The 17,931-nt window shown below is 42.4% G+C and overlaps 1 protein-coding gene across 2 annotated transcripts in view; it reads right to left on the bottom strand.

The window, feature by feature from the left end:
• Positions 1 to 738: 738 nt before the first annotated feature.
• Positions 739 to 17,931, bottom strand: part of myo10l1 (myosin X, like 1) — a 51,218-nt gene continuing 34,025 nt past the window's right edge. The window contains exons 18-43 of one of the 2 annotated variants that reach the window (XM_054796168.1): positions 17,304 to 17,406; positions 17,147 to 17,227; positions 16,950 to 17,074; positions 15,608 to 15,725; positions 15,432 to 15,538; positions 15,064 to 15,358; positions 13,850 to 14,629; positions 13,578 to 13,701; positions 13,369 to 13,507; positions 12,137 to 12,241; positions 11,978 to 12,073; positions 11,801 to 11,894; positions 11,565 to 11,620; positions 9,651 to 9,793; positions 9,365 to 9,559; positions 9,054 to 9,211; positions 8,874 to 8,994; positions 8,647 to 8,795; positions 7,295 to 7,443; positions 7,022 to 7,229; positions 6,815 to 6,951; positions 5,796 to 5,919; positions 5,387 to 5,734; positions 5,139 to 5,315; positions 4,874 to 5,065; positions 739 to 4,792 (exon numbers count right to left, since the gene is read on the bottom strand). In XM_054796168.1, the coding sequence (XP_054652143.1) occupies positions 4,688 to 4,792; positions 4,874 to 5,065; positions 5,139 to 5,315; positions 5,387 to 5,734; positions 5,796 to 5,919; positions 6,815 to 6,951; positions 7,022 to 7,229; positions 7,295 to 7,443; positions 8,647 to 8,795; positions 8,874 to 8,994; positions 9,054 to 9,211; positions 9,365 to 9,559; positions 9,651 to 9,793; positions 11,565 to 11,620; positions 11,801 to 11,894; positions 11,978 to 12,073; positions 12,137 to 12,241; positions 13,369 to 13,507; positions 13,578 to 13,701; positions 13,850 to 14,629; positions 15,064 to 15,358; positions 15,432 to 15,538; positions 15,608 to 15,725; positions 16,950 to 17,074; positions 17,147 to 17,227; positions 17,304 to 17,406 (4,429 nt within the window). In that variant the 3' untranslated portion in view covers positions 739 to 4,687. Of the gene's footprint in view, positions 4,793 to 4,873; positions 5,066 to 5,138; positions 5,316 to 5,386; positions 5,735 to 5,795; positions 5,920 to 6,814; positions 6,952 to 7,021; positions 7,230 to 7,294; positions 7,444 to 8,646; positions 8,796 to 8,873; positions 8,995 to 9,053; positions 9,212 to 9,364; positions 9,560 to 9,650; positions 9,794 to 11,564; positions 11,621 to 11,800; positions 11,895 to 11,977; positions 12,074 to 12,136; positions 12,242 to 13,365; positions 13,508 to 13,577; positions 13,702 to 13,849; positions 14,630 to 15,063; positions 15,359 to 15,431; positions 15,539 to 15,607; positions 15,726 to 16,949; positions 17,075 to 17,146; positions 17,228 to 17,303; positions 17,407 to 17,931 lie in introns of both variants that reach the window. The other variant, XM_054796167.1, reaches the window with a different exon arrangement.

Genomic DNA, 17,931 nt, shown 5'->3' on the forward strand with positions numbered 1-17,931 from the left:
AACTCTGAGAGGCACCAGTGTGTGACTGAGGAGTGAATGAATAATGGTTTCACTACATTGTGAAGCACTTTGGGTGATTTGAAAAGCGCTATTATGAAAAATCTAATCTAATCCATTCTTTCATTTTGACAAAATTGGACTGCACGCACTTCTTTAAACCGCCCACAAACTTTAATATTATCTGATCATGCAATAAGATATTACAAGCATTTTTTGTTATTAAAAATAAATACTTGAACGTCTGCTTGTCACCTTGATATTCCCACTTTGCTTGTCATTTCAAAGCAAGTTATCCATCAGTTTGTTAGTAAAAATAGAATAATCACATGTGTGGTCAATTGTGTAATAACATCGTGAGGTTATATTCATGAATACTGACAGTTTCAAGTGGCCCTCTGACGACAGCCATAACTGCGGTGTGGCCCTCAATGAAAACGAGTTTGATGCCTCTGATTTACTGTGTATAAAAAAAAGGCATTTTTATTATGCTCAGGGGGTCTTGAACATAACCCTCACGAATAAGATCAATTGTACATAGTAATGTTTAAAATTAAAGAGACACTCATCCTACTTAATTGTATTTTTAAAAAATCTGCTTTTTACCAAAAAAACTTGATTTGTCTGATATGATTACATAGTTTAGTTCATGAACATGCATCTCATCTGATATTTGGCTATGAAAATGTTCTAAGTGTAAATGGACACACACACACACATAATACAGTAAATCAGTCTAGATAAATTCCCAAACATCAGAGGACAATGTCCATAATTTATTAAAGCATATTATTTAAATCCAGTTCAAAATAAAAAAATGACCACACACATATCTCTCTCTTTCTCTTATTTTCTTTTGTCTTAAGCACAATTTTTAACATGATTTCATGATGACAGTAAGCATTACCATGAGATAATAATCCTAATAATGACATTAATGATAAGGAGCCCCCACAATGGCCGCCTGCGGCTGATGGCAGGACCCTTTTGGCGTCTCCCTGTGATCACATACTTTACAAATCATTGTCACCTTATTGGACATCACACTGATCACTAAAACTTACTTCCTGTTTGTTAAAACATCAGTGACAGACAGATGTGTAGAAATAGAACACATAGACAAGAAGGCGGCTCCAGGTTCCTTGTAATTTATGGCTTCATCACTTTTGCACGATTTTATTGCGGCACAAGTGATGCAAGCTAAAGTTTTGTGGTGACTGTATCAGCAGGGTGGCTGTATGCAATGCATCCAGGGCCGGAGCGATCACCAAACACCTTGAGGGGTCATGCAAGGCCATTTTTGATAATCCAGCAACAACAGCGACTGGATTAGAAAGTGAACACCACAAACATACATTTTGGAATTGTGGTTTAAAAAGTTGAACCTTGGTTTCATTGGACCATACACATTTTCCCATATGCTTGATTTTTTGGGGGGGCAAAATGTAGCTGGGCCTAAAAGTTAAAGAAATTAATAAATAACAAACTTTATTTTTTATTTTACTTGTGTTTCATTTCTAAAGTTATTTATAACATTTAAACTATTATTAATTTATTGATGTATTTTATGTTAATTGGTTAAAACTGTGTTCATGAATATGGTTTAAGTTAGGAATTGACCAGCCAGAGCCCAGACCTAAATCCAAATAGTTTTGAAATTTACATCAAACATCCAAAAAAAAGCTATTTAATTGGAAGAGATGCGTTCACTTTCTACATCCACTGCCATTTGAAAGGCCAATATTCTATTCAAATAAGCAGAGTGAATGAATGAATGCATGGTAACACTTTACAATAAGGTACACACAATTACAGTAGTTAATGAGGAATGAACCGACCTAACCCTAACACTAACCACGACTCATTCATTCTTCATTAGTTCCTCAGTAAGTAGTCTAAATGTATGTGCCTTAGTTCCTCAGAAACTCCTCTACTCATTAGTTCCTCAATAACTAGTCTAAATGTATGTGCTTTAGTCATTAGTTCTTCATTAGTTCCACAGTAACTAGTCTAAATGTATGTGCCTTAGTCATTAGTTCTTTATTAGTTCCTCAGTAACTAGTTTAAATGTATGTGCCTTAGTCATTAGTTCTTCATTAGTTCCTCAGTAACTAGTCCAAATTTATGTGCCTTGGTCATTAGTTCATTAGTTCCTCAGTAACTGCTGTATTTTTGCGTACCTTATTGTAAAGTGTGACCGAATACATTATGAATTGTTAATATTGTCAGTATTTTCTCAATAGCATTCACTTCGTGCAACACTGCAGGTAAACAGCAGACATCAGTGTGACAACAACTCATTTCTCACTCTAAATCCATTAAAATGTAAAAATGTAGAAACTTCAGCATGCCTAAGTAATATTGGGAATCTCAGTTGTGCTGGAGATGAAGGTGGGCAGGTGCATTTACAAGGGCAGTCGCTAGATGGCAGAACAGCTTGTACTTGGAATTTGACAGAACAGGATGTTTGTTTTACAAGGTTATTGACACTTTAGTTCTTTTTAATTGACAACTAAGTAGTAAGCATGTGATATGCAGGATCACTAGAGCTGTTACATATTGATGATGCTGCCCTCTACCTGCAGTGTGAAGAAGTTTTGTAAAATCCAAAAAAAGCACTCCTGTTATGTAAAAACCCTTATACCGTATGAGTTCTTCACAGCATCATATCAGCACCTTATATCAATATTTTACACACCTTCCTCAACCAACACACTTGGCAATACAGTAGGTTAATAAATAGCTAACCATCCCTCCCTCACATTAATAAAGTCCCATGCTCGTCTCTTTTAACACACGATCACAACACTTGCAAAGCTTGTACAATACATCTCAGTTCCCCAGGAATGCACTCATTATTACTTTTCTTCTCAACTCTTTTCCAACATAAATAATGTAGTTTGGGTTACACTATGACACACATACATACATACATACAGCAGCATTCCACACACAGCACTTCAAGGTGGGGTGGCGGGTCGTTGTTGGACAGTATTAATCATAGTTACTATAGAGCGGTGCACTTATTTTGCGCTAAAGAAAAAGTTAGCATGAAGAGACAGTACAGTATTAGTAGCATTTAAAAAAACTATGATAAATCCATCAAAAACACAGTGAATGAATGGCACTGCCAGTGAATATGTGCAGCATCCCTATTAACGCCCTTTAATTGCTTGTATCTTACACTACATAGAGGCTGTACAGTGCTGGGACCACCCGAACATTTAAATAAATATTAACTCTTATTATTATACGTGATAGACAGTACAAAAACGACACATCTCAGTTTGTGTGTGAATATACAGTCAAATCACACACACACACATAATGCGACTGGGAAATTGCTGTCACCGCCAAAGCGGATTGCTTTTTGGCTGTAGTTTCTTCCTGCGGCCACACGGTGGCGCTGGTGAATAGAGTGAGTCCCCATCCCTCCACAATAGATGCAAGAGACGTGATGTCACACAGAAAGACACGGAGCGCAGAAGCAAGCAAGAATGTAAGCATGGTAACATAACAGTGTCATGCGTGAGAGGAGTGAGGATGAAGGAAGAGAAAGAGAGAGACTCCAAGAGCTGAAAGCAGAATGTCTGGCAGTGCACTGAAAGGGGTGGTGAGAGGGGGCATTAGAAGTCCTGGGATGTAGCTTGTGGGGGACCCAACCATGTACTAAGGGATCGTGGAAGACAGGCCTCGCCTGACAGGTTCGATGAAGTAGCTCCACCCTGGCTCATAGGGGAAAGGTTCCTGGAAGAGAGGCAACCCCTGGTGGGTCCCCCAACGGGGTAATGAGGGAACCTGGGGGAGGTTCCTGAGAGGGAGGCCTCCCCCGAAAAGTCCTATGAAATAGCTGTGGAACTGCAGCAGGTCCTAGGGACGTAAGCCCACTGTTTTCATGTAGGTTGCTTCTGGATTCCCGAGGGGGCCTGGATGGGAGGTCTAACACAGGTCCTGAGGGGTCCTAATAAGGACCCTTCAAGACCCAGGTGAGTGATTGAGTCTTGGGAAGTAGCCCCCAGGGTCCTGAAGGGTCTTGGGAGAGAGGCCAACTCAGTGGGTCCTGGGAGGTGGCCCCTTCCGGTCCTGGAGGGTTCATGGAGGTTGTCCCTCACACCCCTGGGTCTTGGTGGACTACTGGATGGTTGCTTCCCAAGGTTACAGGGAGTCCAGGGAGGTAGCCCAGGGTCATGGTAGGAAGACCCACACCAGGTTTTTGAGAGGTCCTGGGAGAGAATGTCCACAGGTCCTAGGAAGGAGCTACTCCCCTGGATCGTTGGTGGTTGCCTCACCCCAAGTCATGGGTCAAAGTGGGACTGGTCGGCCAATCAATGTTTAGTGCTTGTGGCCCGAAAAGAAGGAAATCTGATAAGTTGGGAGTGTGCTTGAACATCTACATGCAAGGACTACAACTGGAGTCATGTACTGTACTGAATGTGAAAGGACCATCCACCAATGTCAGGTTTACTGTAAATGTCATGCTTGAATGAAAATAACCCATCTCAAAATGTATTGATCCTAATCCCATTGATCCCTTTGGCTTTAGTGTCCATTTTCCACGCTTGGCAATCTACTCTCACCATTACCCTGGTGCATCCGCCTGTGTCAAATCCAACCAGCCAATAGCGATGTGGCCGGGGCGGCATCCGTTGCCGCTGTGGAGAAACCAAGGTCTCTGATTGGCCAGCGGGAATCACCTGACCCAAGAGCTGGCGACGCTGGTGACTGACATGATGCTGCAGCGTTTCTTTACCATCATGTTAATGTAGGCCCTCATGATCTTGGTGATCTCGCCAACCTAGGGAACATTTATTATTATTATTAGCTGCCTCTTCCTTTGAAATTGAGACTAAATTGGACTAAAATGAACTTAATTCACCAGTGGAGTCTCAAAGAACATCTCTCTTTCATCCACGATAATCTTGTAGGTGTAGAGCTGCGACGCGCCAAAGAAGGTGATGTGTTCGTACTGGAAGGTCTCCAAAGGTTTGGGATCACCTCGCTTGTAAACGGACACGTTGTCAGCGCTCACGCCCAGCCACAGGTCATGAGGGAAGCCGCCTTCTTTACACTGCAGAAGAAAAAAAGGAGGCTTGAGCAGGTCATCAAAAAACCCCAACTAAATTCCAGTTAACTTTTGTCACCTCCACATCGAAGAGAGTGGATCCGTATCCAGGCCACTCCTTGATGACGGTCATGTATTTGAGCATGGCCTGGTGCTGCGCCATGCCCTGCAAACGCGTCCACTTCTCCAGGACGCTGGTGCGAGTGGCCGACGTTTCCTCCTTCACCCACATCTCCAGCATCTGCTCCTCCTCCACCTGCAACAACATTTCCAGCTTAGATCACAACTAGTGGTCATGCGCATTGCTTGTTCTTCTCTCATACTGACCTTCTGCTTCTTCAGCGACCCCGTCTTGAAGCTCCTTCTTAGCGTGCCATCCAGGAAGCTGGGCGTCTTCCTTTTCTCTGCCCCAGGGCCAACGACACCACCCGGCCCCCCCGCCATAGCCTTCCCATCTCCCGCTCCTACTCCTCCAGCTCCGCCTGCTGATCCCACACCGGGTTTGGTGGAGTGTATGATGCGGCTGCGAAGACGTCCAATGGGATAGACGCTCCCCAGGCTCCAGCCAGCCCGCCCAGCCCCGTCACCGTGGAGGTACTGGAGACGTAACGCGGCCAGGTGCTGCAGAGTCTCCTCAGATGCCGGGAAGTGTCCGCTGATGAGGGACTCGTGGGCCTGTGTGGTGACAATCAATCAAACCATGGGCTAGACCACCTTCCAACTTTGGGTAGTTCACCTGCTCAAACATGAAGGCAAACTCCACTCCTTCTTTGTGCATGCTCTCCACATCCAAGAAGCAGTAGAGCTTAAAGTAAAGCTTCCATTCTCCTTCTTCCTCTTCTTCCTCACTACCAGCAAGCCTGAAAAAACAAAGAACACAGCAGAGTTTTGCCAAAACAGATAAAGGATGACAAAAAAGATTATGATGTTTTTTTTTTAATGGTTTGATTTATGGTTTTGGTTGGGTGGGTGGCTGGGTTGAGTTGATTGGCTTGATAGGGTAAGTTTGTTAGTTGGTTGGTTGGGTTTGTTGTGCAGTGGGCCGCTGGATTAAAGGCTGGGTTGGATTAATGCTTGGTTGGGCTGGATTGGGTTGAGTTGGGATATTGTATGTTTGGTTTGTCAGCTGGTTGGGTAGGTTGGTTGGTTGGTGTGTGGATGGCTTTGGTTGGTTTGGTTAGTTGGTGGGCAGCTGGGTGGGCGGTTGTCTGGGTTGGTTAGTCGGTGCGGTGGCTCATTATGTTGGTTGGCTCAGTTCCGTTGGGTTAAATTGGTTAGCTCAGGTGGGTACATTATTTGGTTGGTTGGTCTGTTGGGTTATTTGGGTGACAGGGGAGCTGGATGGGGGTGCCTGGGATGGGTTGGTTGTTTGGGTAAATTAGTTGGTTGACCGAGTTGGAGTGATTTGGTTGGTTAGGTGGAAGTGGGTGGCTGTGTGGGTGACTGGATTTTGTTGATTTATTAATTGTTGAGTAGTTAGTTGGCAAGTTGTTTTAGTTTGCTTGTTTGGGTGGATTAGTTGGTGGTTGGGATGATTAGTTAGTTGGTGGGTGGCAGGGTTGGGTAGGTTACTTCGTAGGTTGATTGTTGGGTTGGGTAATTGTTTGGTTTTGGATACTACTAATATACTGTACATGGTATTAGCTCTCATATACTGCAGGTGTAATTCATGTTGTGTCCAGTGGACGTACAAACAGACGCTTAGATGTGTATCCATAAAAACAATGTCATTTTTTTGTGTATTTCATGAGATACCTTTCAAACTTGGCCAGGACGTCTGCCACGATGACTCTGCTCTCCAGCGCGCGATCCGTGACTGCATTGTGCTCAAAAAGCGAGAAAAGGTTCTTGCTGTCCTCCATGGCCAAACCTCGGATTAACTTATCCACAACCTTGAGCAGAAACATTTAAAAAACAAATTAGTTGTTGTGAACTTTGTTTTCCCTACTTGTCCGTGCGCACCTCTCCTGCTGTGGTGTGGGAGTTGATGGAGATCTTGCAGGACCCTCCCCCGTGGCAGTAAACGGTGGTGCTCATCTCCTGTCTCACCAGCAGGGCGGCAATCTCCTCCTGTGAGGGCACAAACTCCCGAGTCTTGGTCTTCTTCAGGGATTCTCCGATGAAAGTGGCGTAGCGCTCGATCTCAGTGGCGGGGTAACGCTCACGCACCCTGACGAGGGACACACAAACACGTTAAATATATTTACTTTCGGTGGGAGTGCTCGGACGACGTACCTCTTAAGATGGAAGCGCAGATATCTGAGGATGGCGCGACTGGGGAGGAAGGTGCAGCTCATGCAGGTGAGGAGATGCCAGTGCGCCCGATTGGCTGGGCTGTTGGGCTGAGGCACGTGATTGGTCTGCTTGATCACCTGGCAATAAACCTGAAACACAAAATATAAAGTGAAGACACAGTAGAGTGCGAACAAACAACAACAGAGGATGTGTCGGTTGCAAACGATATAAGCTCTTTGGATAGGCTCTTTGTAGTGAGCCGAGCCCAAAGAACCGGCTCTCTAAAAAGAGGCACATTCTAAAAATATCATTTAACCAGAAAACAAAAAAAAAACAGCAACAGCAAAAATGGAAAAATCTGCAGTAATTTTACAAAAACAAAGTAAAAATATTAAATGAAAAAAGTTGTAATTGTCACGTCTCGCATCATCTCTCGGTGTTGAAGCACGACGCCAGGATGCAGAGATGAGACCTAAGTGCAGGTAAAAGGTAATCTAACAAGAAAAAGTAGAAATTTTACGAGAACGTCATAATATTATGACGAAAAATAACATCCTTTTGGTAGCATAAAATTGAAATATTAAAGAAAATAGATGTTATTTTTTAAAAGTTAAAGTTTTTAAAGTTAAAGTTAATATTATGAGAAACAAAACAAAATAATGTTGTAATTTTTTAAAAATTTAGGTTGTGGAAAAAGTTATAATATTATGACAATAAAATCAAAATATTATGGGTATAAAGTCCTAATTATGATAGTAAAATTTACAAGAATAAAGTTGAAATAGTTGGAAAAATTTCCCAGCAGAAATGGAAAAGAACAGATGTGATAAAGTCAAAATATGAATAGAACAAGTATTCAAATGAGAAAAATACAGAATAAACTTGTAATATTATGAGGGAAAATAATGTCATTTTAGTAACAACATTAAAGATATGAGAAACAAAATAATGTAATTTTTTCAAAATTACATGAAGGAAAAAATTATAATATGGGAATAAAGTCAAAATATTATGGGAACAAAGTCATAATATTCCGATTTTTTTTTTTTTTTTTTTACAAGGATTATTTAAGAAGAACGTTGAAATATTCAGAAAATGTGTAAAAACTGAAAAAATGGGAAAAAAGAGAGCAAACAGTGAAGTTCATTCTAATTATACGGTTTCGCTTGTATCACAAAACTGAGATGCAGTTTTTTCTTAAAATATGTATAACTTCTTAGCACCTTTACAAAATATCAAAGTGGCCCTTGCATCCTCACTATGTGGCCCTCAGTGGAAAAAGTTTGGACACCCCTGCACTAAGGCGTGTCTCACCCTCCGCACCGCTTGGTTTTGTTTTCCAAAGCACCAACCTCATCCCTGAGAGGCCGCAGGTCCTGGCAGGTTTGCAGGATACCCTGGATGATGGGCACCGTGTCGGCCAGCGTCTCCATCTCTTGCAGCGAGTTGAAGACCCGCACCGCCTCGTCCTGCAGGCTGGCGTAGCCTTGCTGCCTTTGCACTTTTGCAGGAATTGCAAGCAAAAACATAAATTATCATCAAATAATAGCTGGGAGACACTGAAGTTGTTTTGACTCACGGCTGGTGACCTCGCCGTACGGTAGTGGCAGCAGTGGTGAATGCAGAGGATGCTGCGTGTATCTGAGGATGGGGTTCCTCCTGTACATCTGCTCCACTATTTCTGGATTGACGCTGTTCTCCTGGAAGATCACACATTTAACATGTTATTCTTAATGTATGCGCATGTGGGGGCTTTTACCTTGATGTCTCTGATGAGCTGTAGAGTCGGGGTCTCAATGGGGGTCTTGCTGTCGATGACGCCTTGTATGGCGGCCGTCCATCTCATGGCCTCATTCAGCATTTTGGTGTAGAGGCGGTAGGAATGTTTCCTTCCATACACTATGATGTTCCAATATCCTGCAAAACACAGAAATAATCCATACATATCTTAATTATATTATATATCATAATATATAATGACAAGATCTACTGTATATAATCTCGAGTCAGAGATCCTCAATATGTCAAGTTCTTGTTCTTGTTCTTGTTCTTGTCCCTCCTGGTCCTCACCTGTCTCCCTGTGCACTCTCTCGTCAGGCTGGATGATGGAGCATAGCGAGTTCAGGACCAGCGTTCCCATTTTGGACGAGTTACGCTCGGCGCTCTTGTAGTAATCCAGGGAGCTGTGGGTGAGGACGAACCAGCGCTTCTTCAGCTTCAGGGAGGTGCTCTTGGCGTTGGTCTTCACCTCCTTCTGGAGCCAACCTTGAAATACGACAACATAGAGGAGATAAGGAGGAGCCGCATATCCCAAAAATATTGGCACTGTTTAAAAGCGGTTAAAGGAATGTGCTACCTCGAACAAGGAACTCCTGGCCGTCGATCCGGGCGTCTCCTTTGGGTTTCTGCAGCAGACTGATCCAGTGGTGCATCTCCTCGGGCGTGTCGCTGTTGCAGTGGATCACACGGTTGGCCGTGATGATCACAAAGGAGTTGGGCCTGGACAGAGCACGACAATGCGAAATCCACCTTCATTGTTTGATTTATTATATTTCTGAGTACGCCTGTCAAAGTTAATGCATTACTAACGGAAGTTTACTTGAACTGCACTATTGTTTTTTTTACCTTTTACGCAGTAGTTTGAGTAAGCAGCGGTAACCGTGTAGCTACAAGCAGGAGCAAATATTAAGCAGATAAGGAGAAAAAAGGGATCTTTTGACTGGTAAATTTAGCTTCAAAGCCCAGGCAGACGACTCTCGCAACAAGACCAAAGTTATTTGTATGTGATTGGAATTATCACAGACGACATTATCGTCGACCTGCCAGAAAGAAGCAGGAAGGTACTAAAGCACTGCCTGTTTTTTTAATTTATCGTATCGTAAGTCATTTATACTGTGGTACTTTGGCACACAAGTGTCCCAACTAACAAGTGTTTTTTTTTCAGATGCGAGCCGTCTCTGGGCTGATTTTTTGCTTTGAACTGTGAGCTAAAATTTGGGGATGAGCTGCTAGTTAATGACAGGCACAGCCAAGGACAGCTAGGTGGGGGCTTCTGTCAGAGAAGAGCTAGCATTAGCAGCGCACTAGCTAGTCTTTAACACATCGTTAAAACATACGTACATTACAGCGATCTAATTTATCTTATTATGTATTGTGTAAAACTATGACAGGAACAACATCAAATTAAAAGCAAGAAATTAATACAGATACAAATAAAATAGTTTTTTGGTGTAGTACAAATATGCACATTAGCACTCAATAAGGTAATCAAATCTTACTCTATGCATAGTATCAGCATTTGGGAACAAATATGAGGTGAAAAAGAGTAATTGTGGAAAAACCTTGAAAATTATATTACCATATTGTTACATTACCTTATCTCTTTTGTATGTATTAAAAAGATCATATATGGAATACAGGAAATGAATAAATGTACAACAACAGATGTGAAACGGACCGGGGGTAGGATTAAATAAGCTTTGCTTCTTCCTACTCCTTTTGGACATGTGGAACTGTGAATTGTACGATGTGATGTATTCCAATGTGACTTGTATGCATGTTCAAATCAAATTAAACCATTACCATTACCATTGTTTACCTTCAGTGGAACACCCCACATTTTCTGAAAAAATATGACTACAGACCTGAAACAAGTCAAATGTGTTTTGCTTATTGGGGCTTTTTGTGTTTTTTTTCTCAGAAAATTTGATTTTAAAATATTAACTATATATTCAAAATACACAAAAATATACATACTGTATTTGCTTTTTTTTCGTTATTTTACTTGAGCAGAACATCTCAAATTTCCTGGAAAAACATGGCAAAAAAATCTAACAAGTTGAGCGTGTTTTTTTTTTTTTTCCAGTTTTTTCATGTTTGTTTGTTTTTTTTACAATGCCAGGACAGATGGGTACCAGTGACGGCAAAAAGGAAGTGAGCGATGATAACCATCGAACCGGAAATTCAACTTACTACATGGAAAGTGTAATATGAACAGGACGATTAATTCAGACGAACAGGGACTGACACCCTGTTCGTCCACACATTGAGTAGTTTTACTTGATTCTATTTTTATTGTTTTTTCTTGACTTAGTTTTACGACACAAACAACATAAAACACTGCCTGTACAGGCAATAAAAGGTTCTATAAAGGCAAAACAAACAAATTCATTCACTTTCCTTTATTGTTTTGAATTTGGAAACAAGTCAACCAGCGTCTAGGAACGTGTGGTAGTCGTAGTGTTCTCATGTAGACAAAAATCCGACTCACCGATCAGGATTGTCAGATGCGCAGACGGAGTCAATCAGGCCCACGTCAAGTGTCCCCTTAGGAAAAACAATCGCAAAACAAATAAATCACCAGAATACATTGCATATACATTTGTCATATCACTGTAATTAAAAGTACTTAGCTGTAACCCTGTGCCTAATGTAGTGACCAGTCAGTATACAGTATGCTGCTCTCTCTTGACTAATAGTGCAAAATGAATGTTTTAATGGACTGACCACAGCGTTCTTGGGATTGGCCTGTTCATGGGACATCTCCAGCAACTGCTCCGGCGTGCACACTCGCACCTTACTTAGCACGTTAAACCACCCACTGCACAATGAGAGCGGTTCATAGAGTTAGCCTGTAGCTGCTTTGTAGGCTACACAGTATGAGAACCTCAGTCTCCACCCCACCTGGCGTCCTCTGGCGACTCTGCAAACACCTGGTAGGTCCTCTCGTCTGTCACGATGTTCAGAGCATTCTCCTTCTCGTGGTTGTCGACAATCTCTCTAAGAGGATGCGGCATGTTGACGAAGAAGCAAATTTGGGTGCGTTGAGCTATTGTGTCTTACTTTGCGGCTCGGATGTCGATGGTTCCCTTCAGCTTCTCCTCGCTGTCGTTGTCGTAGTACATGAGCTTGCTGTCCCTCAGCACGAACCAGCGCATCTTCCAGTTTCTGATGCGAGCAGTACAGTTAGTTTTACCGATATGGAGGCGGCAGGAATGAAATGGTGCTGGGAATTTCTTAAAAGTTGCCGAATTTAAGCGCAGTCTTTTTGAGGTATAAAACAGGAGTGTCCAAACTTTTCCACTGAGGGCCGCATACTGAAAAATCCTAAAGGATGCGGGGGCCACTTATACATTTTCTAAACCAACCCATGTAGATATGCAAAGACGTTTATTACATTTAAAGTAAAACAGCCTGCAGTTCAGCTTTGTGTTTTCGGTGACTGCGTATTATTAGTATAAACTTTTTGTCATCACATTAGACTTTTTTGCTATTTTTTTTTTTATTTTTACAAATACTTTGACTTTTTTCTTGTGAATGTTGTTCTCATAATATTTTGACTTTGTTATCATAATATTACAACTTTTTCTCAACTTAATTTTCCAAAAACTGCAAATTTTTCTTTGTTTTGTTTGTTTCTGCTATTTCGGCTTTTTTCTCTTTCATTTTTCAACCTTATGCTATTTTTCTTTTAATATTATTACTTTAGTCTCTTGATATTTTGTCTTTTTTCTTGTAAAATGACTACTTTTTTCCCCATTTTTGCTGTTGCTTTTTGGTTTTCTTGTTTAATTGTACTTGCCACTGGTATGAAAGAATGCTTCCCTTTTAGACTTTTTAAAATCATAAATAGACTAAATAGGAACCATAATTGGTAACACTCAAGGCACCAAACATGTACATTCCGCCTGTTTGACTGCTTAATTAATTGCATGACTAGGATTTGTTTTTTATTATTATTTTAAAAACTTCAGCATTTCAGCAAAAATGCTTAAGCTCTTTACCCTCGGGACCGATATGGCCCCATTGACTTCCAGTATAACCACACATTACATTTCCTGTAATCCTGACATATCATAATGCTTTCCTGTGAGTACCTAATAAATGTGACATTCTACCTCCAAAATACAAAAAAAGCATGTTTTATTTGTTTGATGCCACATTTTGTGCATTAAAGATGCTAAAAGCAAGGGCCAAAAAAAAAAATTACACTTCATATTCCTTCAAAGATTTGTAATAATGGAGCCCATGAAAATATGCAAAAATAAAATAAAACTGGTAAAAACTACAACAACCTGCGTGAGAGGGTGGACAGGCCTCCTCCTTTCTTGTAGAGCCAGCCCGACTTGAGGGACTCTTGTTTGGAGCGGAACCACATGAAGGTCTCGTCTTTTAGTACGCACCAGCGCCGCCTCCAGGGGATCATCAGACCAGCTGTGGTTGAATAGGAAGAGAGGAGGAGTCAGAAAGATTGACGCGCCGATTCATGAATGGACGGACTCACCCTTCATGTAGAGGTAGCCGTGGAAATACGGCGGGCCGTTTCCGTTAAACACGGTCACCCGTCCATTTGTCACTTCCTCGTCGGTGTCCATCATGCCGTCGTGCTCGTCGTCGCTGCCCGCGTACTGAAGAAGACCACAAAATAATCACAAAGAGTACAAGAGCGAGCGTTGAGATATATGGTGGCGTGTGTGCGTGTGTGCGTGAGTGTGTGGCTGCGCATACATGTCTGCGTGCACGCGTGTGCGCATGCGTGTGAGTGTGTGTCCTCACAGAGTCAGAGCTGCCTCTGTAGGACTCCATGCTGGCGTTGGTGCAGGTGGACTTGCGCGGATGCTCCTCGTCGGTGACGGCGGCGCTGCCACGGTTGCTCCCCGACACGGAGCTGTCGTCCCCGGCCGTGACCGAGCCCTCCTCCTCCTCCTGGTCGTAGTCGGACTCGGTGTCGGCGGGCATGCTGTAAATGGGCTCCTCCCCGTCCACCAGGCTGTCCACCATGCTCACCTTCCTCCCTGGAGCGGCGGCGGCGTTATCACCTGTTGGCGGTAGAGGTGGGACTGAAGTACCGTCAGCGGGAAGTGGGGGTGGCGTTGGTGGTTCTGGAGGTACCATCCCTTCAGCGAACGCAGGTGGAGGTGGCGGGAGGTGGGCAAAGATGGCCTGATCCATGGGTGTGTCCGTCTCTGCCGGGGGAGGGAAGTCAGGAAGCGGGATGCACTCCTCCTCCGCGTGGAAACCCTCGTCCACCTCCTCATCTTTTGCCGCGCCAGCCGGCACGGCATTGGCAGCCTTGGGGCCTTTTGGTTCTGCGTCGGGCTTTGCTGTCGCATCCCCCAGGGCGGCGTCCGCCACGCTGAAGTTGAGGAGGTCGACGAGGCTTGTGGCCTTGCGGGACGCCTCCTTCTTCATGCGCTTGAGCTCGGCGTCGCGGCGGAGCTGCAGCTCCTGCTTGGACGACTCGCACAGCTGTGACACCTCGTCCTCTCGCTTCTTCTGCAGGCGTTCAATCTCGCGCTCCAGCTGCAGGATCTCCTCCATCTGACGCATCTCATCCTAAAAATGCAGACAGACAAACAAGACCAACGTTACAACTGATTGTTACAAAAATAGACTGGACAGGAGCCACGTGGGTAGACTCATACCAGGAAACATGAGATATGAAATAACAATGTTACATTTAAAAACAGCTGAAGCCCCATTTACACACAAGAAAAGATCCAGCATTTATTTGTGCCTTTCACACAGACCCTAGTGAAATGTTATATTGTCCTAATTGTGTACACCTTCACACACCGGCAAGGCATCATGCAATCAGATTTATTTTTATATGATGTATTATATTTATGATTATTTATTTTAGTGTTACTATTATTTGTTATTTATGCACATTAATCCATCTGCTGGATCAAACAAGGAACTGCCCCACTTGCCGCTAATGCAAACTGGCCATTGCTCAGCCTGACACTCTTTAAAGATACACCACTTGCCTCAGAGGATTTGTTCTTGCTTTTGGCACCGTCCTCCTCACCGTCCTCCTGCTTCCTGTCGCCCTCTGTCTTCACCCCTTCCTCCTTGTCCTTATCCTTCTTCCTCTCCGCCTCCTCCTTCTTCCTCTTCTCCTCTCGAAGCTTCCTGACTCGAGTTCGGGCCACCTGACCTCTCCGGTGCTTCTGCAGCACCAGCGCCGCTTTGCGCTGCTTGACGAAGCGCTTGCGCTGGATGTGCCTGCGGAGGTGCTTCTGGAGGGTGACGGTGCTGGAACGTACTCGCTTGAAGTGTTTCCTGAGCAGAGACATTTGATCTCAGTAGTACAATAGCTAATACTTCAAATAATACTACTTTGTCAGGGTCTTACTTGGCTGAGAAAGTGAGCAGGTGAGCTCGTATGATCATGGCAGCCTGCCGTCGCACTTCGTCACGGTCTTTCTCCAGACGTTGCTCCAGAGACTCTTTCATAAACACCTGAAATGAAAGCGGAAGAGACGTCACAATGAATTATGATATGCAGAGAGACAAAGGAACGCATCTTACTTTGGTCTTCCCCAGCTGCCACTCTTTCTTGGTCTTGTCATATCTGATTAGAAGATCTGTGCTTCTCTTCTTGTCATCTCCCGCTGCAGCTGCTTTCTCTTTGGAAATGATCTTGTACCTGGCAGCAAGAACAGAGAAAAGACACACACATACCTTAGATCCCAGCAAGGCATTTTGGACAAAGAAAATTGGGTCAGTGACGTGCGTTCTGGTCCAGAAACTCCTCAGGGAAATGTTTTATGGTTCATATTTTTCTATAGAGGGTGAAATAAACACAATGTTTTATACGTATGTTTTGTGCTGACGACCTCAGGATGCAGCGACGGGACCCAAGTGCAGATAAAAATATTTATTTGCTGAGCAGAAAAAGGGACCAGGCAACAGAAACCGGCTAACATGCACATGTAATGCTCCCACAAACAACCAACGCTAAAGGCTCAACTAAATAATCCGAAACAAATGAGCGACACAAAACGTAAAGACGGCAGAAAACAAAACAGAGCAAAACGGAAGTGATACCAAATAAGAGCACAGAACCGGAACTGAAGCATAGAAGGGAAAAATAAACAAACTGCCACGCAGGCTAAAACACAGAGCGTGACAGATATGTTTGCATTTAATTTTCTGTATTGTATATATATTGTATATATATATATATATATGATTACACATAATATATTTTGTCACATGAATCTTATTATTACAAAAATAAATCTTTTTATTACTATACATTTTATATACATTATATACATTTTGTCCTCTTAACTTTAGAAGAAATACATTTGAGGCTAACTGGTTAGCTCGCTAGCTTGTTAGCTGGCTAGCTTGCTAGCTAGCAGCCGTCTCAAGACGCTGCAAGAGTTGCGCAATGTGGTGTAAACGATTAATTAGGGGTATTACATCATGTCTACAGGGCTCTAATAATCTTAAAAATCGTATTCAGAAAGTCATAAACAGGTTCTCTAGCTACAAAAATATTCCATTTGTTAACATGGAATCTTATATCGCGGAAATTCATGTATCACGCCTGGAAACATTTAACCGCTGTAAATGAGGGACGATTGTAATGAAAAAATACATGTATTAAATTATTGTACATTTTATTTTAATAATCATTACATTTTAAATACTGTTAATAAGAAAAGCAAAGTCCCTCTTAATTCAAACGCATTTTAAGTGTGGAGAGTTCCCCATGGAAATGTTTTCTGTTGACCTCCATATTTTCAGCATTTTTTATCACTTCCAATAGGTGTGTAGCGCATCTGTCCCAATACGTTTGATCATAAAGTGCACAGTAAGACAACTATCACATGAAAACATTGTGAAATTGACTAATGCTTACCGTAAGAAGAAGTCTTTAAAAGTTCTTCGCACAGGGAACCCGGCGCGGCGGATCTTTACTGTCTCCAACATTCCAGAGTACCTCAGCTGATTGAGGACAACCTCCGGGTCAAAGACGTTCGGATTCTGTCAGCAAAATGAATAAATCATTTAATTTAAAGCTCTAATGGGTGGTGCCAAACAGAGAAAATGGCTGACCTTTTCCATGTTGGGCTTAATGCAGCGGATGAAGAAGGGATTGGATGCACTCAGCGTGGCCATGAGCGCATGGAGGGAGTCCTGTGGGCGGACCAAACAGATACTTTATGAAATGTTCTTTTAGGTATGAAGAATTTGGACTTTTTTGTGTACATACTCGAAACTGGGAGCTGACGGTCGGCTTGCGTCTGGCCGTTCCCATCTTCTCCTCGTTGTTCCTGCTGCCCACCTTCTCAAACAAGTCATAGATGAAGTCCAGTCTGGGTACCACAAAGACATGTATGGTGGACACGCTCAGAAATGCAATGAAAATGTTGCATTGCGCAGTAATCTAATAATCAGTTGATTCAGGCATATACATATATTTTCACGAGATTTATTAATATACATGACAGTTTTTTTACTTTTTTAATCAGACAAAGACAAATCATATTATTGTTTTTTGGATAATAAAATCAAATTTCAAAAAATGAAAAAAAATCTTTTAATTATGTGCATCTCCCCAACAATTGGAGACTCATGATTTCACTGCATAGAAACAATATAAAAAAATAAAATATAGTTTCCGCGTGTTACAATAAATATTTTCGGCGCAAAATTTTCCACTGCATATACATATACAATAAATTTAAATATAATATAATATAAATGAACAGAGTGATTTTGCTATCAGTTATCAGCAATTTAGTTTTGCTTTAAGAGCTTACAAAAAGATTTTTCTTATTCTAGAATACAATAAAAATCTTTATTTTTGCTTGATTAGCTCAATTCTCTCAATGTATTTA

Source organism: Dunckerocampus dactyliophorus, chromosome 13 (assembly GCF_027744805.1).
Source record: "Dunckerocampus dactyliophorus isolate RoL2022-P2 chromosome 13, RoL_Ddac_1.1, whole genome shotgun sequence".
Taxonomy (NCBI): Eukaryota; Metazoa; Chordata; class Actinopteri; order Syngnathiformes; family Syngnathidae; genus Dunckerocampus; species Dunckerocampus dactyliophorus.